This window comes from Acomys russatus, chromosome 27, assembly GCF_903995435.1.
Source record: "Acomys russatus chromosome 27, mAcoRus1.1, whole genome shotgun sequence".
Taxonomy (NCBI): Eukaryota; Metazoa; Chordata; class Mammalia; order Rodentia; family Muridae; genus Acomys; species Acomys russatus.
The window spans coordinates 7361853-7384153 of record NC_067163.1 but is presented as its reverse complement, the minus strand read 5'-3'; the positions used below and the strand labels follow the sequence as shown (position 1 = coordinate 7384153).

At 50.3% G+C, this 22301-nt stretch overlaps 1 protein-coding gene across 3 annotated transcripts in view; it reads left to right on the top strand.

Moving 5' to 3' along the window:
• Positions 1-4499: 4499 nt before the first annotated feature.
• The window catches only part of Grtp1 (growth hormone regulated TBC protein 1), a 27981-nt gene continuing 10179 nt past the window's right edge, over positions 4500-22301 (top strand). For 2 of the 3 annotated variants that reach the window (XM_051169950.1, XM_051169949.1), the window contains exons 1-5: positions 4500-4648; positions 4938-5089; positions 11861-12019; positions 15201-15325; positions 17864-17960. In XM_051169950.1, the coding sequence (XP_051025907.1) occupies positions 4602-4648; positions 4938-5089; positions 11861-12019; positions 15201-15325; positions 17864-17960 (580 nt within the window). In that variant the 5' untranslated portion in view covers positions 4500-4601. The remainder of the gene's footprint in view (positions 4649-4937; positions 5090-11860; positions 12020-15200; positions 15326-17863; positions 17961-22301) is intronic. The other variant, XM_051169951.1, reaches the window with a different exon arrangement.

Here is a 22301-nt window from a genome sequence, read left to right as displayed (position 1 = left end):
GAGAACAGAAATGTGTGGAAGCTCTGGCCCTTCTGGCTGTAAGATCACAGGCTGGACAGAAAAAAGTGTTCTTCAGAAGAGCAGGGTGTGGCTTGGGTGAAGAGCTAGCCAGAGAAGTTTCCCCAGAGGGTTCTGCTCAGGGTAGGATAAAGGTGATGGACAGATAGCCATGCAGATTAGCAAAGACACCTGTAGGCTTTCTGAGGCACACAGGGTGGGGCTGGAGGACCTATGTCCGGCCTGCCACATGGACCACGGTCAGTCTCAACCACAAGGCAAGGAGCTGTTTCCTATAGCACAAATCAAGGTGTTCTTTATGCCTCCAGTTTCCAAGCTAAAGAGCGTATAGGAATCCAACCAATCGATTTCTATTAATACAATTAGCTGGACCCGGCGTAGTGGCGCATGCCTTTAATTCCAGAACTCGGGAGGCAGAGGCAGGTGGATCTCTGTGAGTTCGAGGCCAGCCTGGTCTACAAAGAGAGTTCAGGACAGCCAAGGCTATTACACAGAGAAACCCTGTCACAAACAAACAAACAACAAACAAACAAACAACAATGTGCTGAGGAGGGAAGAGGGATTATAGGTCTTCACCCGTGGAAGGTCAGTCACACTCCACTGATGGTCCCCCACACCATGGGCAGTACAAAATAGACTCAGGAGGTCATAGGGAAAGGGGGAGGGAAGGAGGGTGGGCCAGCAGCAGAGAGCAGCTGTTGCTCTTGCAAAGGACTCAGGTTCAGTTCCTAGAGCCCACAAGGTGGCTTGCAACATCTGTAACTTCAGTTCTAGGGGATCCAGCCCTGTCTTCTGGCCTCTGGGAGTCCCTGCACACACCCAACAGCCCCTCAGAGTTTCAGACACTCTCCTCTGTAATTTCTATATGGAACATGTAGGAAACCCACTCATCACCACTTACCTGTTCTGAAACCTCTGTAATGGGTGGTATATGAGAAAGACCGGCTCTCTCCGGCTTCAGCCAGGCCTATGAGCTCCTCTCCATCGCACGCTCCTATCCACCAGTGAGAGTGTGTAGTAGTTTGAACGAGAATAGGCTCATATATTTGAATGCGTGGGCCCCAGTTGGTGGAACTGTTTGGGAAGGATTGGGAGGCGTGGCCTTTTTTGGAGAAGGAGTGTAACTACTGATGGGCTCTGAGGTTTCAAAAGCCCCATGCATTTCTGGTTAGCTAGCTCCTTCCCACATGTGTGTGAGATGTAAAATTTCAACTACTGCTCTGGTGCCATGCCTGTTTGCCTGTCTGCCTGTCTGCCTGCCTGCTTGCCTGCCTGCCTGTCTGTCTGCCTGCCTGCTTGCCTGCCTGCCTGTCTGTCTGCCTGCCTGCCTGCCTGCTGTGTTCTGACATGCTCCCCACCATGATGGTCATGGATTCTAGCCCTCTGGAATTGTAAGCACCAATAAACTCTTCCATAAGTTGGCCTTGTCCATAGCGTCTCTTTACAGCAATAGAACAGTAACTAAGACTGGGAGGGGGTGGGGGCGCCTCGGGGAGCTGCTGGTACCCGGCTGGTCACCTAGGTAGCTGGTATTGAAGACATGCCAGTGGACTCAGCTGCTGCCATCTCCACTCTTTCATACCAATGCCCCGCCCACTCTTCTACACCAATTCCCTGCCCAGTCTTCTTGGGTCTGTCTTGATTTCCTTTAGTCTGAGGGAGTAGCCTCAAGTCCTGAAGTAAGGCTAGGTTTCTCTCAGACCCTTCTGCTGAGTTTGCACTGTCCAGTGCTGTCTGCCCAAGGTTTTAGAGTGGCTGCATTGCCTCAGTGAGCGGCCTAGGACTGGGGAGGGTATGAACAACCACTGTGGGTCACGTTATGTTAAGACACTTGCGGGGTGGTGGTGGTGGGGAGATACAGAGGGTGAGGGAGAGGCTACTCAGGGGCTCGTGGCCTTTGGGTTTCCTAGTCCCATGTGGGTGCTTGGTAAGCTTTATATCTTCGCTCCCCACTCTTCCTACAGGGGCTCTTATCTGCTTGACTCTCTGTGCTTGTATCTGGCCACAAAGCTCTCACAGTGGAGAATATGACTTTATTCTCAAGCCCAAGCGTAGGTTGCCCCTAGATGTCTCCCAGTCAGCATCAGAGCCACAGGCTGGCCTTTTCTCCAAGACCACCCAAGGGGCTGAGGTGGGACTCTCAAGCTCCATCAACAGAAGAGCAGGAATTATAGAGAGAGGGGTGTTGAAGATGCCATTTGGGTCTAGGGTGCTGGAAAGAGAGAGGTAGGAACAGGGCATGAAAAAGGTAGGCTGTCAGAATTGAGCTTGCAAATGTCTCTTTTATTTATTTGTTTATTTATTTGTTTATTTATTTATTTAATTGCAACAGCCCATCTTAGGGAAGAAGAAACAGAAAACAGGTTTCAGAGGCAGAGGCAGGAGGATCTCTGTGAGTTCAAGGCCAACCTGGTTTACATAATGAGCTCCAGGACAGAGAACTACATAGAGAGACCCTGTCTCAAAAAGCCAATCACCCAAATAAATAAATAAGTGGAAGAAAGGAAGAAGAGGAGGAGGAGGAGGAGCAGATGTGGAGGAGGCCCCCAGGTAGACACCTAGAGAGCTCTGTGTGACCAGACCAAGGAGAAAGTCATGTTTGTTTGGTTGGTTTGGTTTTTCGAGACGGAGTTTCTGTGTATAACAGTCCTGGCTGTCCTGGACTCACTATGCAGACCAGGCTGGCCTAGAACTCACAGTGATCCACCTGCCTCTGCCTCCCAAGTGCTGGGATTAAAGGCGTGCACCACCATGCCCTGCGGGAGAAAGCCATGTATGAGAAAGAATTCTGTCCTGCCTGTGGTCTGAGTTCCCATTAGGGAAAGGTCAGGGCCGGAGCACTGGCAGGACTGTCCATCCTGAGAGAAAGGACTCTGGTGTTAAAAAGCCACTCACTGCTGCCCTGAGCTGATCTCTGCAAGCTTTCCCCAGAGGCAGCGAGCAAACTGGGCGACTGGGGGAACCAGAATTTGGGGTTCTGCTCATGCCAACACTAAATTTATCCACTGTCAACAGAGAAGCTCAGGTCTACAGCCCTAACTGCATTCTCAGGTTCATTCTTTGCTGAATTCTAAAAGAAAGATGGGTGGTGGTACATGTCTTTAATTCCAGCACTTTGTATATGTGTGCATAGAGGGAGACACCGCAGATCTCTGTGAGTTCAATACCAGCTATGGTCTACATAGTGAATTCCTGGCCAACCAGAGTGACACAGTGAGACCCTGCCTCAAAAAATAAAATAAAAATTAAAAGAAAGCAAGAAAAAAGAATACAATGAGTAAACAAAAAATAAAAGAAAGATGAGGGTTTCAAAACTTAGTGAAGAAAACTTGTTCTTTACAGTTTGGCCAAATCAAGGGGCGGGGGTGTCTCCTAGACCAAACCAGGCTAGGGTCTCTCTTACAGTAGTCTCACAGCCAGAGAAAATGAAACAAAGGCAGCAGATACCTCTGTAGCCTAGAGACAGGGCACGGTCTCACCTCTGTTCTCCGCACTGAGGCCAGGTTCACTTACACTGGGGTTTGGGTGAAGAGCTCAGAACACAAGTGTCCCAATGGACCAGACTAAATTCTAATCACTCTCTGTCCCCGACCCCCTGCCTCCTGCTTCCAGTTAGGCTGGTTGAGGCTTCTAATTAGTCCAGGTTAGTTCCCAAAGTCCGGCTGAGGGTCATTTCTTCTCCAGACAGCAGAGCTCATGGACTTTTTCAGAAGAAGGTCGGCTGTCAAGGGCTCAGACAAAACATCGCAGAAAAGAGCTTCTGCAATGTTGGATCCACTCCATCGCTGACCCCAGGGACTAAGGTACCAAAAGCCCTATCTATGCTTTACCTCGCCAGCACGTTGACCGAAATCACAAGTCAAACATTTCTCCACGGGTTTCCGATGGCACCCCGCTAAGAAAGGCGGTCAGCTGGTTTCCATGTCCAAAGTCTAAAATCTCAAGACACTGACTGCGATACGGACTACAAAAGAAGCCTGGCACTGTGTCACTGCAGTGGCGCACGGAGCTGGGGCTCCTACAAGCGAGAAGAGGCAGCGAGGCTGCAAGGACTCGTTCCAAGGCTAGACCTCGGGTTCCAAGGTTTGAAAAAGCGCGTGCCTCTAGGTGGCTCTCAAAGCCTTATGTTCTCAGCCTTGAAACGAGAGGGAGCAAAATGAAGGGGGAAAAAAACCCTCTTTTTTCTGCATAGGAGCTCGAAGTCCAAAGTCCCATCGGCCAGGCTCTGAGGCTTGAAGGATACTTAGAAACACTGCAAAGTGGATCCAGGTCTTCTAACCTCGGCGAAGGTTTCTATGTCGATGAATGTTCAGATCCCTAGTGCCAGGCTGCCGCAGGTGCGCTCCATCAGGTCCCAGAGTCCGTAGGCCCTCCCATACCCAACACTAACCCCTACCCCATCCCCGTCCCATCCACGCAGCCTGCCCCGCCCCCACTGGCTCCGCCCCTAGTCCCCGTCCCGCCCCCGTCTCGGCCACGCCCCCGCCGGAAGCACTCGCGCGCCCCGGGGCCAGCGGCGCACCGGGGTCCAGCGCTCGGGGCTGCGCTGCATTTGAGTCCCGCCATCCGTGGCTCTGCTCCGTATGGATCCCGCAGAGCGCGCGCAGGCGGCGCGAGCTCGGGTGCCCAGGTGGGTGAAAAGGCCGCGCTCGGGGTGCTGGGCGACTGCCCAGGACTGGGTCTGAGCCGGTCGCTGCTGCGCCAGGAGACGCGCGCGTGCTGGTCATAGGAGAGCGAGGGGGAATGAGGAGGTGAAGGCGTGGATGGGATGGAGGAGGGGAGGAAGAGAGGAAAGGAGGGTGGACCTAGGAGGGGGGAACCGAGGAGTGTCGGATGGCGGAGCTCCTGAACCCCAGTCGCATCCCCGCGGGCGCGGAAACTTGCTTGGGGGAAACAGGTTTTTTTTTGTGTGTTTGTAGGATCGATCCATACGGATTTGAAAGGCCCGAAGACTTTGATTATGAGGCTTATGAAGAATTCTTTTCCGCGTACCTAGTGATACTCACCAAGAGGGCGATCAAATGGTCCAAACTTCTGAAGGGAAGCGGTGGTGTCCGAAAAAGCGTGACAGGTGAGAGGCCTGATGTTGGCTAGCATAGCAGCCATTCAATCAAATAGGTCTTTCCCCCTAGCAGCCAGAACCCCCGTGGCGCGACCTCTGGACAGCGGAAACTCCTATAGCGCTACCCTGCAGCAGGTAGAATCCCAGTGGCGTGACTCCCCAGCAGTAGAACCCCACATAGAGCAAGCGTGATTCCCTGCCCCGCCTCCCTGGATCCCCCAGCTACTTCCCAGCAGCAGGATCCCTTTATAATGATACTCCTCAGGAGCTGGGTCCCTAAAATCTAAAAGCCAGATCTACAAACGCCACCGCTACCCCTGTGCACGCGCTTGCGCATACCCTAGCAATTCCATAGGAGCCGGACCCCTTTATAGTTGACCCCCACGACCCCCAAGGAGTTGCTACGAGACCCCTGCCCAAGCGTTGACTGAGCTCAGTGTGTGTGTGTGTGTGTGTGTGTGTGTGTGTGTGTGTGTGTGTGTGTGTGTGTGCGCGCGCGCGTGTGCGCGCGCGCGCGCCACAGAGCAGGCCGGGGAGCTCCACACCTGGATGCCTTTTCACCACACCCTCTTAACTGAAGACGGGCAAAGTCCATACTTCCTTGAAAGCCTCGAGTTCTGAGGGAGGTTTAGGACAGACAGCGCCTAGTCCCCAGAGATTGGTCAGGGTAAGCCACTCAGGGTGGGGTCCAGGTGTGTCCATTACTAACAGGAGCTGCAACTGGGGTCTGCCCACCAGCTCTCAAGCTTCAAAATCAAACAGGCTCCTGATAGGCCAGTTCTGAGACCAACTTTCCCTCTTGCTCTGAACAGGAGCTACCATGCCTCTCAAAGCATTTCCCCCCTCCCCCTTCCCCTACATCGTATTTATTAGACATTTATTTCCTTGCTAGAATCAAAGGCCCCTCCCTTGCTTGCTTATTTTATTTCATGGTGGAATCCTGGGTACAGGGAATATTGCTTTGTTAAGATAATCGGGACTTCGTATTTGTTAAAGGGGTGTGTGAAGGTGTTTGCCAGGTGGCCAGGCAGACAGACCTGCAATGTAACCACGAGGGAGTTGATTGTTCAGCATTCATAAGGGATGACCGAAGTGAGGGTAGGAGAGGCCACAGCAGTCTGCATGCAGACCTGTTTCCAGCCAGCACCTGCAGTTTCTTTCCTTGTGCATTTGTTCTTCTCTGTGTGCTAGCATGTTTCCTGCAACTGCCCACTTTTTTGTCGTCTATGTTAGAGAGTTTTGTTTACACTTGATACATAATTCACGGGCATGGTAACTGTTTGAATTATACGGAAAGATACAAAATGAGGTTGCTTCTCTCCCACCCCAGGCTCTAGTCCACCACAGATGTAATCACTGGGGATCGCCTTAATGCCTCCCCCCCCCACCCCCCCACCCCCGCCCAGGAACACTTGGCCTTCCGTGCAGGAAGTGACTCCCGTTGCTAGGAGGATAGGTAGGGCCAGGCTGGTTATCCCTGTGCAGATGCTTTGAAGCTGTCTAATACCTACTTCAGTAGGTTTGCTTTGGTTTTGAACACTGTCTCCACACTCTGAAAGTAGAATTTGCTGGGCTGGAGAGAGAGCTCAGCGGCTAAGAGGCACAGTACTTCTGCTCTTCCAGAGGACCTGAGTTCAATTTCCAGCACCCATATGGGTAGATCACAGCCTTCTGTAAGTCCAATGCCTCTGCCCTCTGTGGGCACACATCCTCATGTATAAACACACACACACACACACACACACACACACACACACATACACACAGAGTAAAAAATAAAGATAGCTGGCTTTGTGGCCCATGCTTTTTTTTAGGTATACTTATTTATTATTATGTATACAGTGCTCTGCCTGCATGTACACCTGCACACCATAAAAGGGCATCAGATCCCACTATAGATGGTTGTGAGCCACTATGTAGTTTCTGGGACTTGAACTCGGGATCTCCAGAAGAGCAGTTGGTGCTCCTAACCTCTGAGCCATCTCTCTAGCCTGGCACATGCTTTTAATTCAAGCACTTGGGTGGATCTCCATGAGTTCAAGACCAGGTAGGTCTATCTAATAAGGATAGCCAAGGCCACACACAGAAAGCCTGTCTTTTTGCCTTTGCCTTTTTTTTTTTTTTTTTAAAAAGGCAGTGTCTCACTGAGCAGCCAGAGCTGCAATAGAATAGAACTCTCTATGTAGACCAGATTGGTTTTGAACTCAAGACATCCACCTGCCTCCATCTTCTGAGTGCTGACTGAGATTGAGTATGCATGGCACCACACAAGACCAGCCTAAAAATAAATCTCAAAAAAAAAAAAAAAGTTTAACCGGTTTTAACCATGGTTTTGCTTTAATATTATTTTGGTTATGTAATATTCATTAGGCTGTAATTATGGTGACAGGTATGACTGGTGTAGACAGATGTGTCTGGCCTCTGGCAGGGTGAGAGTTGTCCTGATATCCTGTCAGGAAGCAAGCCTAATATCTGTAAGAGGTGTGTGGGGTCGCTAGGAGTCTACCTTGCTGGCAGTGTGTATTTCTAGGTAGAGAGCTTATAGTATTGGCCAAGTTCAAATAAGCATAAATCAGGAGTAGATAAGTTATTCCAGAAATGGCATATTCTAGGTTGACGTAGTGTAATCAGCAGGGCAAGTATCTCCAGGAGAGAGATCACATGATCCAGGAAGATGTGTCCATGTCGGGGTAGGAGCCAGGAGCTCAATGTTAAACACCCCTTGATATCTGCTGATTTGTGTCTGTCTCTGTCTCTCTGTCTCTCTGTCTCTCTCTCTGCGTCTACCTGTGTCTCTTTTTTCTTAGACAGTATCTTGGCTATGTAGTCCAGGCTAGTCTTGAACTTGAGACCCTTGTATTTCTGCCTCCTGAGTGCAGCATTTCGTCTTCTTACCACCATACATAGCTTTCTGCTTTTGGAGTTGTTCTATCTGTCTTTCTGTCTGTCTGTCTGCCTGTCTGCCTCAATAGGAGGCACGGTGCCCCTTTTGAAGTTCTTGATCTCACTGGCAAATTTGTTGTTGTTGCTGTTGCTGAGATATGAGCTTTCCATTCCTGGCTGATGTAGAACTTGCTGTGTAGACCAGACTGCCCTCGGACTCGCAGACATCCACCTGCCCCTGCCTCCCAAGTACTGAGGTTAGAGTCATGTATCACTGTGCCTTGGGGTTGGTAAAAGAATTGAAACAGGTTCAGAAGGAAACTCGGAGGCGTCTTACTGGCCTTCAAGAGAGGAAGCAGTAGAGCAGGCAAGTTGCAGGTCTGAGCAGCAGCCAGCAGGAGATTGAAAGGGAGGTGGGGTGGGGCGGAGAGTTTCTAGGTTAGAAGAGGAGATGCTGGATCCAGGGCGAGGTACATCCTATTAAGGGCTAGGGCTCCTTCCATTCTCTTTGTCACACTTTCCTCATTGTTTTTATCTTCAGGTGCCGGGTGCTTCCTTTCGTCCCCTGGCTTTAGGCTGGTCTTCTTGGCCTTGTCTGTGTAAGGCAGGCACCTTCTGTAGTAAAAGGGTATTAGGAACCACTGGCCAAGTCCCCTATAATGGAGTCACTGACCACTGACTGTGCCAGGGAGTGTCACCATGTTGGTATTCTGTATGTCCCAAAGCGGTTTCTGATTCAGGATGCCCCCTCTGTCTACATGAGAAAGGGTGCTTTAGGCCATGGTTTGTGCTGTTGGTTTGAGGCCTCAAAGGTCTCTCTCTGTCTCTCTTTCTCTCTGGCTCTGTATGTGCTCACACATGTGCACACGCACATGCACATGCATGTGTGTGTGTGTCTGCTTGTGCCTTTTTTTTTTTTTTTTTTTTTTTTTTGAGACAGTGTCTTGGCTATGTAGTCCAGGCTATCCTTGAACTTGAGACCCTTGTATCTCTGCCTCCTGAGTGCAGCTTGGGAAAAAGCTGGCCCCACAGGCTCTTCTCCTTGGGTTCTCCCTGCCCAGCATCCCCTGCAGTTACCTGCAAATCTTGTTATCTGAGACATCTCAGACGACAGTTGTCAGTCACACTGCTGATCAAGGACGGGTACAATGAATGCTGTTTTCCTGTCCTATGTGAAGATCCGCCAGGAGCCCCGAGAATAGAACATGCTTTTTCTGCAGCAGGGGAAGTCTGAACTCAGCCCTTCGTCCTGTCCTTAGTCTCCCTTCTTGGTGCATGGGGCAAGCAGTGGAGTCATGTGCTTCTTTGTCCTCTTAGCGCTCAGTCACACACACCTGCGTCCACGTGAAACTGAAGAAGCAGGTTCAAAGCCAAACGCCCCACACCTGGCTTTCACCTGACTTGGTTGGGCAGACAGGTGAAGGCCAGTTCTCCCTAGGGTTCTCTGCAGGGTTTTATTGGCCGGCTGTGGGTGAACCGCGCCCTCAGAAGGAGATCGGTCTGTGAGGGCAAGAAAGCTGTCTTCATTCCCTCTGAAGAACAAAGTAAGTTTAGATAAGATAAAAGTTATGCTGGAGACTGGCCTCTGGGCCAGCAGGCCGTCCCATCTCTGCAGCTCCAGTGGCTGGGCTAAGTACGGAAACCGAGGCATGCTTGGGCGCAGGGCTAGGAAACCACAGCAGAGCAGGTATCGGGTGTGGGAATTGGTGTGTGGGACTGTTTTGCCCTTTGCTTAAAAACAAACGACAAAAACCTTATATGACTAAGTTATTTTTAAAATTTACAATGACACTCATTCTTATGAGTGTACAGTTTTAGTATCTTAGGCAAACAGCAAGGCACTGTTAAAATTCAAATGAGAGCCTGAGTGACTTTAATCCCAATTTTTAGGAGGCAGAGGCAGGAGGATCGCCTTATTGAAGCCAGCCTGGTCCACGTAGGGCGTTCTAGGCCAGCTAAGGCTACATAGTGAGGTACTGTCTCAAAAAACTGAAAAAAGTTGGGGAGGGGAGGTGGCTGTTCAGGTGAGTCCGTAGCTGAGAGTGCATCTGGCTTCCAGAGGCCTCGGGTTTGGTCCCCAGCATCTGTGTCAGGCTGTGCTCCAGGGAATCCAGTACTGTCATGGGTACCCCTCACCTCCAGACACATGAAAAGTTAAAACTTTCAGAATTTTATGTCATTTCTGAGTCAGCCTTCCAGGATGCTTGGCCGGGCTGCAGCATTTGAGTCTGGTTTCCATATTGCACTAGAGGCTCAGCTATGGTCTTGTGTGCCCCAGTGGCTCATTCCTTTTGTCTCAGGTGTTTTTCAGCCTATCTGCTTGACATTTTGGGTGTGAAAGGCCAACGGAAAAAGCACACACAGGCTTTTTGTGTGAACACGGGCTTCAGGTTTTATTTTGTTTGTTTTTTCCTGTTTTTTCTCCCCCCTTTGGTTTTTTGAGACAGGGTTTCTCTGTGTAGCCTTGGCTATCCTGGACTCACTTTGTAGACCATGCTTGCCTCGAACTCATAGCGATCTGCCTGCATCTGCCTCCCGAGTGCTGGGATTAAAGGTGTGTACCCTTGCACCCAGCTCTTTTGTTGTTGTTAATTGATGAATTCTTGGTTTTAGGTTTTCTTAGTGGGATTGCTAGATTTTATTAAAGGCTTAAAACTGGTAAGAAATTGCATCATCTAGTGTGTATGAGGCCTAGAATCTGATTCATAGAATCCAAAGGAGTGGGGTGAAGAGGGGAGCCAGAAAAGAAACTGCAAGCATCTTCCAAAGTTGGCTGTGCATTTTTGTATTCCTGCCCTGCCTGAGGGCTCCAGAGGCTGCAAATTTTACACTGTCAGTGTTGTTTTATTTTAACCATCCTTCATTTGGACAGACTACTGTTTTTTAATTGAATTTCCTTTGCCACTTTTGTCAGAAAGCAATTGGCTTTCTTTGTGTGACTTTTTCTGCATTGCTTTTTAAAAATTAAGTTTTTAAAAAAGTTGTGTCTATGGGTATTTTGCCTGCATGTGTGCAGGTGCTGGTAATTGAACTCAGATCCTCTGGAATAGCAATTAGTGCTCTTAACAGCTGAACTAACTCTGTAGCCAGACTTGATTGTGTCCCATGAATCTGCTTACCTAACCCATCACCAACACCATACTGTGTTTGTTCCTGTGAGATTATAGGCAGCATGGTATGCAGGGGGCGGGGATGCAGACCTGTGCTGAAGCGGTGGTCCCTCTGGGCTCATGGGGTCCTCTGAGTGGGCATCTTTGGCCTCCCTCTGGCTTCTGCCCCTGCAGCCATGCTCTGAGTGGCCGCCCGACCTGGCCTGTGTCTCCTGCTTCCCTTCCTCCACGTTAGGACCAGTACCTGGCTTGTGTCTAAAGTCCCTGAGACCTGCCTCCCTGAAGTCTCTTAGCCTTCGCCTCTCTATCTGAAGTGCGGAGGTCAGCAGGGACGCCATCCACAACTCTGCCCACTTCCCAGCTGAGGCATTTTTAAATTGTTTTGTTTCTGTCTCTTTTGGTTCTAAGGATCCAGGGCTTTGTATATGCCAAACACCTGCTATTCCGCCCGCCCCAGCTGGACCAGTGCTGTTTGGTCCTGCACTGGCTCTGTTCACCATGGTGGGCAGAGCAGCCATCTCGGACCAAGAACAAGAGGCTGGCTAGAACCCGCAGCCCTAGCCTGACCCCGCACTGGCTAGTCAGTGCAGTAGAAGGGAGTGGTCATTATTGTGTGTACCTGACCATGTTCCATTTCAGAAACCTTGTGACTGTTTGTACCTGGGCAGAGTCAGGAAGCTTTGGGTCATCTCTGCATTGGGTTAGGAAGACCAGAGCATCATCCTGTACCCCGCCCCCACCTCCGCCCACCGGGCTCTGAGCTCACTTCAGTCTCTCTGGGTTTCAGTGAAGCGCTATGTCCGAAAGGGAATCCCACTGGAGCACCGGGCCCGTGTCTGGATGGCTGTGAGTGGAGCCCAGGCCCAGATGGATCAGAACCCTGGATATTACCACCGACTGCTCGAGGGGGAAAGTAGCCCCAGCTTGGAGGAAGCCATCAGGACAGGTGGGAGGCCTGCGCCCAGTGCCTGGTACCTGCGGAGCTTGGATGGGGAGGGTGGACTAGCATCCTTCCAGGAGCAGAGCTCCACTCTTGCTCAAGTCCTAGGCAATAAAGAAGTCTGCCTTGCTGGGTGAGTGGTGGAGCACACCTTTAATCCCAGCAGGCAGAGGCAGGCTGGATCTCGGAGTTCGAGGCCAGCCAGGTCTACAGAGTGAGTTTCAGGACAGCCAGGGCTACACAGAGAAACCCTGTCTCTGGTGTGTGTGTGTGTGTGTGTGTGTGTGTGTGTGTGTGTGTGTGTGTAATTCTGCCTTAGTAAGGATGCAAGGTACTAAATTTGGAGGGGAAATCAAGACTAAAGGGTTCACAAGGAGAATGGCAGACATTTGTGTGACTGCTAGCTCGTGAGGAAATGAGTACAAAGATCGAATTTCCTTTATGAGGGTTTTAGGAGCTTGAGACGATGGTGTCACCATGGCACCAAGCAGCAATGACCTTGGTTACGGTCACCTGATGTCACTATGGAGGCCCTGATGTCAGGTGGCCACTGTGACTGCCCTGGGCCCTATCTATGGCATCTTCTTTCCTGTCCTTTAGGACCCCAGTGTCAGGGCGTTACTGTGCCGGACTTTTATAGTTACTTACCAGCACAGAGGCGGGGTGCATCGGGGAGGCCGTCCCTGCCATGGGTGGGGTGGGGCCATCCTCGCCCTCAGGTCACATGGCAGGGCCTGTGGGGACTGAAGCAGTCTGTGGGGGCTGTGGAACCCAGGGAGGTAGCTCTGAGAATCTTAGATACAGTTGGCTGTTACTGTTTGGAAAAATGATTTTTTTTTTTTGTTTCTTGTTTTTGTTTTTGTTTTTTTTTTTTTTTTTTTTGAGACAGGGTTTCTCTATGTAGCCTTGGCTGTCCCAGACTTGCTTTGTAGACCAGGCTGGCCTCAAACTCACAGCAATCCGCCTGCCTCTGCCTCCCGAGTGCTGGGAATAAAGGCATGCGCCACCACTGCCCGGCTGGAAAAATGATTTTAAAGGTTCTGTTTAGTGCATTTTTAGGGGGAAAAATTATTGTGGGAATATATGTACATCATAGTTCACCTTTTATTCCTCAAACCAAAATTGTCCTCATAGTTTCCAGCCCCGGCATTCTACTTTTTTTTTACATATACATATTTTATATTTTAATTTATTCATATTACATCTTGATTGTAATCCCCTCGCTCTTATCTTCCTGTTCCCCCCCTCCCCCCCTCTTCTGCCCTATTCCCCTCCCCTAGACCTCTGACCACCATCTGACCACAGCCTATCAGGCCTTATCTGGGTAGCCTCTATCTCCTTCCTCTGTGCACCCACAGGGCCTCTCCACCAAGGGGCAGTGATCAAATCTCTCGGGCACCAGAGTTCATGTCAGAAGCAGTCCCCCATCTCCCCTCCCCTTCTCCATGTGGAGAATGAACTGTCCATCGACTACATCTGAACAGGGCCCTAGGTTCTCTGCTTGCAATACCCTTGGTTGGTGCATCAGTTTGTGCAGGCCCCCCCGGGTCCAGATCCTGCAGCCTTGACAGTCTTCCTGTGGAGCTTCTAACACCCCTCGACCCCGTCCTTTCATCCCCCATCTCTTCCATACAACTCGCAGCTCTTAACCAACAGTCTGGCTTTGAGTCTCAGTATCTGTCCCCATCCCCTACTGGGCGGAGTTTCCCAGAGGACTGCTATGTTGGGCTGTCATTCTCCTCTTCTCTCTGTCAATCCTGTGGGACACGTGTAAGCTCCATCACGTAGCCATTTAAAATCATGTGTTTATTTTTGAGACAGCGTCTATGTAGTCCTGGGGCTGGCCTAGAACTTGCTATATAGACCAGGCTGGCCTCAATTCACAGTCTGTCTGCCTCTATCTCCCAAGTGCGGGGACAACAGATGTACCTGGCTTGTGTTAGTTGTTGTTGTTATTATTATTACTTTTACTTGGTGTGTGTGTGTGTGTGTGTGTGTGTGTGTGTATGTGTATGTGTGTGTGTGTGTGTGTGTGTGTGTGTGTGTGCGTGCGCACTCACATGCATATATAGAGGTTGGAGGACAGAGATTAAAGAGTAGCTTGTGGGAAGTGGTTCTCCTTCCACCATGTGGGTACCAGAAACAGAACTCAGGACAGCAGGCTTGGTGGCAAGGCCCTTTGTTTGTTAGACAGGATGGCCTCCCAGCCTGATCTGGAGCTCCCTATGACATCACTAATGACCTGCCTCCACCTCCTGAGTGCTGGGGTTACATGCTCCCATATCTGGGTTCTGTGGTGTTGGCTTCAAACCCAAGGCTTTCTGCATGTAGGCAAGCTCTCTACCTACTGAGCCATAGTGCGTTGACTTTTGAGTGTCTGGATAAACAGCGTTAGTGAGCACATGGTAGGGTTTCCATGTCCACAGAACCACTTTGGTGCTGCATGAACAAGGTGCCTATGTCATAGTGAGACATATGGGGTCCCAGAGAGGGTGAGCACAGCCTTCGGCTCTAGTCTGAAGTAGCTCTAGTCTGAAGCGCCGCTGTTGCTGTGACCAGTCTGCGTCACTGAATGTTTACAGTCCCAGGGGAGATGTTTTGGGTCTGGGAGGTTATAGAGGGTGAAAGGGCAGGAAGGGGCGGGGCAGGGGAGCCTAGGCATAAAACCCGGCAGCGTGAGTTTACATAATTCCTGGCGTTGGTTTATCTCTGAAGGGACTCTTGCCTGTTCTCCCAATGTTCTGGGCATTTTTTTTAGGTTTCACTTCTTTCGAAACTGCAGTGTACTCCGTAGCCCAGGATAACCCTGGTCTCAGCAGTCATTCTGCCTTAGCCTCCTGAGTGTTGCAGTTACAGATGTGAGCCACCATGCCTAGCATTTTGGTATTGTTTAGTTGAGACGGAATATCATTATATAGCCCTGGCTAGCCTAAGACCCTATATGTAGACCAGGCTGGCCTTGAACTCACAGAAATCTGATTGTTTCTCTTTCCATAGTACTGGGATTAAAGGATCAGAGAGGGGTGTGCTCCAGGCCAGCCCTAGCCTTTTTTTTGGGGGGGGGGCGTTGTTTGGAGACGGGGTTTCTCTACCTTGGCTTGGTAGCCTTGGCTGTCCTGGACTCACTTTATAGACTAGGATCTCACAGATAGAGGCTTGATGGTGACGCTGGTGCATTTCTGTGCAGACCTGAACCGGACTTTCCCTGACAACGTGAGGTTCCGGAAGACAGCAGATCCTTGTCTTCAGAAGACGCTGTACAATGTGCTGCTGGCATATGGACTACACAACCGAGGTGTGGGGTACTGCCAGGTGAGCCCCCAGTGCCTTAAGAGCTGGCATGTGTTGGGGTGGGGTGTCATTTGGCACCTCACAGGTCCATAGCAATGACATGTGGCCTGTACAGCTTTTTTTCTGGCTCATGAGCTCTGGGTGGAGAGTCTTCTCTCACAGTAGGCCTAGCTTGCAGAGTGGCACCTGTTGGATGACTTTGTGCTATCTGTTGGCGAATAAGGTGAGTGGAAGTTGGAAACTGTGGGAATGCCACTGAGTGGGCACAGAATAGATAGGCTTGAGGCCTGAGGTGCACTTTGCAGACTTTCTGTGGGTGTGGAGGACTGTGTACTGCAGTGCTGGCCTCGAGGGTATTTCTGGAAGCTTGAGATAATAGATCCTACCTCCAGATTTGAGTCTTGTTTGGATTGCCTGTTGAGAAACAGTTTCCTGATTGTGTTTGGGAGTTTTCTGGGGCCTAAGTGCTTGCCAACTGCATGGCTTAACCCACAAATGATCTTGGAAATATGAGACCCAGGTGTGGGCTGGACCACAGTCAGGCCTACCTCCTCTGTAGCTGTCAAGGATGATCTGTTCTACTTCCTGTCCAGGCTCCACCCCAGAGTCGGACATTCCTGGGATTGTTTGTTGTCTGTGTCTAGGTCCCCCTGCCTTTAAAAAAAAAAAAAAAAGATTTATTTATTATATATAGCATTCTGCCTGCATGTAATGCCTGTAGGCCAGAAGAGGACACCAAATCTCATAGATGGTTGTGAGCCACCATGTGGTTGTTGGGAATTGAACTCTTGACCTTTGGAATAGCAGCCACTGCTCTTAATCTCTGAGCCATCTCTCCAGCCCTATCCCCTCTTTTTGTAAGGACACACACCATCTGACTAGTGAAGTCTCCAAATGAAGCCACACTCTGAGGCAGAAGACTTCTGGTTTTGGAGACACAGACCTGCCTGTAACATGGAAAGTCAAAGTTCTGGGCATCGAGCCAGGAACCTTTTGCATCATTGAGAAATTCTCAGTCACTGAGCCTTTGTGTGCAAGATACATGTCTGTGCATGCATCTGCATGTAGAGACCAGAGGTTGACATCAAGTGTCCCACCCTATAGATAAGTCCCCACTTCATTTTCAAGAAATGGCCCTCTGAGCTCACAGAACCTCCTGCTGTTTGCTAACTTAGGCAGACTGGCTGGCCAGTAGGCCCTAGAGTAGTTCACCTCCTCTGCATCCTCAGCACATCAGGATCATGCCTGCCTTCTCACATGGTACTAGGGGTTCAGATTCAGTTGTAGGACAAATACTTCACTGGGCATCTTACTTGAGTCTCGTTCTTGGGGACACCGAGTGGAGGTACAGAACAGGTATGGGGGCTCTGTTTCTGGCAAGCGGGCGTTGGCTCATGGTAAGTGAATATTTGTGCAGACCACACAAGCGGTGCCACTTGGTATTATTTGAGCCTATCCTATTGGCGGTGGCAAGCCGGATTTCTTCCCTCATCTCCAAAGAGAATGCATGTTTATTTTAGAGAGTAGAAGTGAACAAAAGGGAAGGAGGGAGAAGTTGTACAAAGCTTCATTCTCTTAGAGGTGGCAGGAACACACATTCCTAGGTCCCCAGCATAAGCTCCAAGGACCATGGCCTCTGCCTGGCTTTGTGCCAGCACTCGGCACTCCCGCAGCACCTACCCTCTGGGGACTGAGCCCTGCCACCGTCCCACCCCTCCAGTCAGGACCATGGTCCTCACTGATTTCTATTGTTTATCATTTTGGGGGACTGAGGGACTGAACATTGAAGCAAGTGCCTCCCCTGGAGCTGTTTTATGGTCCTCTTTTAATTTTTGTTTTTTGTTTTTGTTTTTTTAATTTGGAGGCAGCGACTCAGTAAGCTACCCAGGCTGGCCTTGAACTTGTGGTCCTCCTACTTCGGCTTCCAAAAAAAGACCGGGGTTACAGGGCTATGTCGCCAGGCCTGGCTGATGTTTGCTGCTCTTAAAACCACAATCACTAGCAGTTTCCCCTCTGTGCTGGTCAATTGTCTCAGGCTGATCACTCAGGTGTCAGTCACCACTGTCTGCGCTACAGGCCAGCATTGGGAGGCGAGCGCCTTTGGTTTCATATTCTGAGCGGCGGCAGTCAGTGTTCTTCAGGCTGAATCCTTCACGTTGACTAGCTGAACAACGTGGACAACAGCCCTTTGGTCTCCTCCATGCTGTGTAAAAACCTAGAGCAGCACTTTTCAACCCGTGGGTCATGACCTCTTGCAGCAGGGGGCGGGGAAAGGAGTAGAGGAGTGGGGGGGATGGGGGGTGTGGGGTTATGGGGTGTCAAAGACTTTCACAGGGGTTGCATATCAGATACTTATGTTACGGTTTATAACAGTGGCAAAATTAGTTATAAAGTAATGATGAAAGGATTTATGGTTGGGGGTCACCACCACAGGAGGAACTGATTAGTGGGTCACGCGTTAGGGAGCTCCACACATTTCCAGGAAGGGCAGAAGAATGGAGCCTGCTGTGAGCTGACCTGCTGCTCTAGGTGACGCTTGTGTTTTCATTCTGATTTCAGGGAATGAATTTCATAGCAGGGTATCTCATCCTCATCACTAAGGATGAAGAGAAGTCCTTTTGGCTCTTGGATGCTCTTGTTGGAAGAATCCTGCCTGGTAGGTTGAAGGGTCTATTTATCTGCCCTGCCTCACCCCTTTCCACCCCGCCCCACCTGGCCCCACCCCGACCTACCCTACTTCTGAAGTCTTTGAAAAGGTCTGGCTGTCCAGTCAGGATGGAGTGAAATGGCTGGGGTGTGACTCAGGGATAGAACACTCTCTGGCTCTTATGAAGGAAGGTCTGGAGTTTGATCCTAACACTGGAAAGACAGAGAAAAGGAGAGGGGAGAGATGTAGTGAAAACCGAGCTGATGTTAAGAAAGGTTGGGTTTCTGTGGTCTCTGCTCAGGGTGTGGTCTTGCCTTTGGCCATATGTCCCCCTGGTCCCTTCCCTGTGCGTGTGGCTTTTTTTTGTAGTTGAGTTGATTATACATGAGCCACAGAGTCCAAACTCTTACTGAGTTTGTGAGAACTCGGCACATTATTGCCAAGGGTTGCCTCGTTGTAAACGGGAAGTCTTTGTCAAATCTGCCTGCCTGTTCGTTAGTGGAGAAGAGCAATCACCAGCTGTAGTAAAGCCAATGTGTGGACCCTGGGCTGCTGAGAGAGGTTCACTGGGAAGAGGCCGTGCCACCTGAGGGAGATGACTGACTTGGGAGAGATGATTTCCTGCCTGTCTAGCCCTACACCTGGCCCCTCAGAAGGGTGTCAGAACGTGAGAAAGTGTGTGGCCTTGAGCCTGGACTGTTTTCTTGGATGCTGCTCACCTCCAAACATATCCTCACTTCAACCTAAGTTGTATGTTCATATTGGTGGAGCCTGTGCCCCAGGGAAGGAGGCTGGAGGCCTAGGGAATGTATCAGCTCAAGGCTGACCTCCTGCTGACTTTCCCCAGCCTGGGTTCTGGAGGACTGCAGGACTGTGGGGTACCTGAGGTAGACGCCTTGCTGACGCCTGCGGTAGGGAGATGCTCATGGACTGGGACCCACCAGATGGAAGCAAGCCCACCTTGCTGCTGCTGTTAGTCTGAGGCCCAGAGGCAGGGGTGTGTGTACTGGCTGGTTTGATGTCAACTTGACACAAGTGAGAACCATTTGGGGAAGAGGAAACAGCAACTGAGACAATGCCCCCACGAGACTGGCCCATAGGCAAGTGTGTGGTACATTTTCTTGATTGATGATCAATGTGGGAGAGCCTAGGTCACTGTGGGTGGTGCCATCCCTGGGCTAGTGGCTCTGGATGCTTAGAAGAAAGCAGGCTGAGAAAGCCACATTAAGCAGCACCCCTCCGCGGCCTCTGCATCAGCTCCTGCCTCCAGGTTCCTGGCCTGCTTGAGTTCCTGTCCTGACTTCCCTTCATGATGGACTGTGATGTAGAACTATAAATCGAAATAAACCCTTTCTCCCCAAATTGCTTTTAGTCATGATGTTTTAGTGCAGTAATAGAAACCCTAACTAAGGCAGGATGCCAGAGACCAACTGGACTTGTGGAAGGAAGGAGCCTGGGCATGGAGGCACACGCCTTTAATGCCATCACTCAGGAGGCAAAGGCAAGCTCTGCGAGTTTGAATCTCACCTGGTTTATATAGCAAGTTTTAGTCCATTCACGGCAACACAGTGAGACCCTGCCGCAAAGACAAAAAAAGCCCGTATCAGCAGTTTTGGTTAAAGATGCCATGAGTGAGGTAGCTCCTGGTTGGAGAAAGTGTGTGTTGTTCATGGGTAACAGGGGTAGTGTCTGGATTGTGTCAAGAGGCCCTATGGGTGTGAGGTACAGGGATGCAGCTTGGTGGGCAGAGTCCGGAAGGCTCTTGCAGTTAGGAGAGGGGTACTCACAAAGTGGTGAATTATCAGGTATTCTTGACCCATGGGGCATGCGGTCATGGCCTGATGAAAACTGTTGGAAATGCTGAGGTCTCTTCAAGGAGGAGGAAGTGTAGGGTGTGAGAAACTGAGTGTATCACTGGCCACCTGATTAGCCCAGGGCTGCCCCAAACCCAACCCTAGACCTCTAATTGAGGCTGGGTCTATCTAGCCCCACCCCTCCCTCCTCTGCCTTCCTGGAGTTGTGCCTGTCATTAGGCAGCTGGCTGAAGTTGACGGAGGTCTTTTTGTCTTGAGATAGAGTTTCACTATGTGAACACTGGCTGTCCTGGACCTTGCTATATAGACCAGGCTGGCCTCGAACTCACAGAGCTCCTCAGGTGTGTAACGTCATGCCTGGCTTCAGTTAGTTTTTCTCATCCTAGTGTCCCAGAGCATGAGAAGCTTGCAAGTGCTGAGTCTCAGCCTAGACCCCAGTTTAAGCCAAGGATGCTCACTTGGGAGTTTCATGTCCTCATGTGAAAGGGCTCCGATGTCAACTGATGGCCTCTGTGGGGTGGAGCATTCCTGTGTCTGCCCAGAGGGCCTGCCCACCATTGGCTACAGACCTTTCCTTCACATTGGCACCCTCCCATCCCTTAGTGAATGGATTCCTGCATGTCCAGGAAGACGTTGGACCTGTTTTTCCACCAGAATGCTAGGAAATAGGTTGCTAACTGCTGGTCACAGAAACACCTGCCAAAGCCAGACTCGAATGTGATATTCAGGGGCTCCTGGTCTCTGCTGCTCCAGGGTCTAGTCCTAGTGCAGGAAGGATGGAGTGGGACTCCCTTGTTCTGCTGGTCTTGGCAAGGTCTAAGCAGACTCTGCATCTTCCCGGTGGCTTCCTGGTGGCTGTCCTGCCCTGGCTGTGACCTGGTTTGTGGGACTTGTAGGTTGGCTCCTGGGGTCAGAAGTATCCTTTGGGAATTAGACTTTGTGAGTCTGGCTCTTCCTCGGAAGCCGGGCAGCAAAAATAAGCTGAGCAGTATTACCCCAATCTTTCTCTTCCAGCCATGGCAGCTGAGAAAGAAGTGGGGATCCCAGTACTGTGCTGTGCCCACATATTGGGGCACCTTCATTCTGGAAGGAGGATTTGAGTTTTAATCACCCCACCATGGCATATTTTTCATTTGCCAATTAATTTTCAGTACTTATTTTGCCTTTAAATATCTGCCATTATTAATTAATAGGTTTAGAAATTAGGAAAATATAAATATAAGATTTTATTATTAAATTTGTATTTTAAAAGATTTTACATGTATAGATGTTTTGCCTGCATGCATAGCTGTGCATCACATGCATGCTGGGTGCCATCAGAGACCAGAAGAGGGTGTTGGGATCCCCTGAAACCAAAGTAACAGATAGTTATGAGCCATGATGTAGGTGCTGGGAATTGGACCCAGGTCCTTTGGAAAAGCAGCCAGAGCCATCTCTCTAGTTCTTATTTACTTTTTTGAGACAGGGTGTTATCATGTAGCCTTGGTTGGCCTGGAACTCTCTATGGAGACCAGGCTGGCTCAGACTCACAGAGATCATGGAAACCCACCGTGCCCGGCTTCCCAGTGCAGGGCTGCGTGTACACCCTGCTTAGCTTCCCAGCTTGATTTCTTTTAAAGTCTGTTTAATTGTTCATGATCACCACTTACTCTTCCAAGTTCTCTCACTGGAGAATGAGAGAAACCCTGTGTTGAAAAGCCGGGAGAGGGAGAGGGAGAGCAGTGTATTCTGGGTATGGTGGAACACATCTGTACTCCCAGCATTGGGACACTAAGACAGGAATACCACGAGTTCAAGAACAGCCTGAGCTACATAGGGAGCTCCTGTTTCAGAAATCCAGGAGAGGGTGGGAGAGAAAGCAGTGCCACCTCAAACTGCAGGGTGCACCCCAAGACCACAGGCTCCTGGACACCAAACCTCGGTGTGCTGTTTTCCTGGGTGCCTGTGATAATGTGTAGGAATAGCTGGTAAGATAGAAGTTCCAGCTGGGTACTGTGAGACATGCTGGGGAAGAAAGCCTCCCAGAATGCTTTGTGTTTCTATCACCCTCGTGATCAAGGAGACCGGGTGCGGGCACTGTGACAGCCCAAGTAGGATTTGGACTAGAAGCGCACAGGTGGCACCTGTTGGTGACTCGATGGCCATTCCTCCTTTCCCGTGTGCAGACACTTACGCTATGGCTGGGGTTTAGGGCAAAATGAAGGAACACAGACCCTTTATCCCAAAGAGCAGGTAGGTCTGTTTCTGTCTTTCAGCCTCAGATCTGGGATTAGCCCTCAGGATGTCCTTGAACCGGGGATGTAACTGTGTCCTGGTAGGTGGAGCTGGGGGTGAGGCGCTGTGGTCTGGGCACAGAACTACAGATCTACCTGTAAGGCTGGGCATGCAGAGTGGCGCTCACACAGTGCAAGAGCTCTGGGCCCAGGGCTCAGCATTCCTTCTCGTCCCAGGAGCTGATGTCCCCATACACGGCTTTCCCAGACTCTTTATCCTCTTCCCCCTCCTCATTTTTGTTCGTTCATTTTTATTTCTTGAG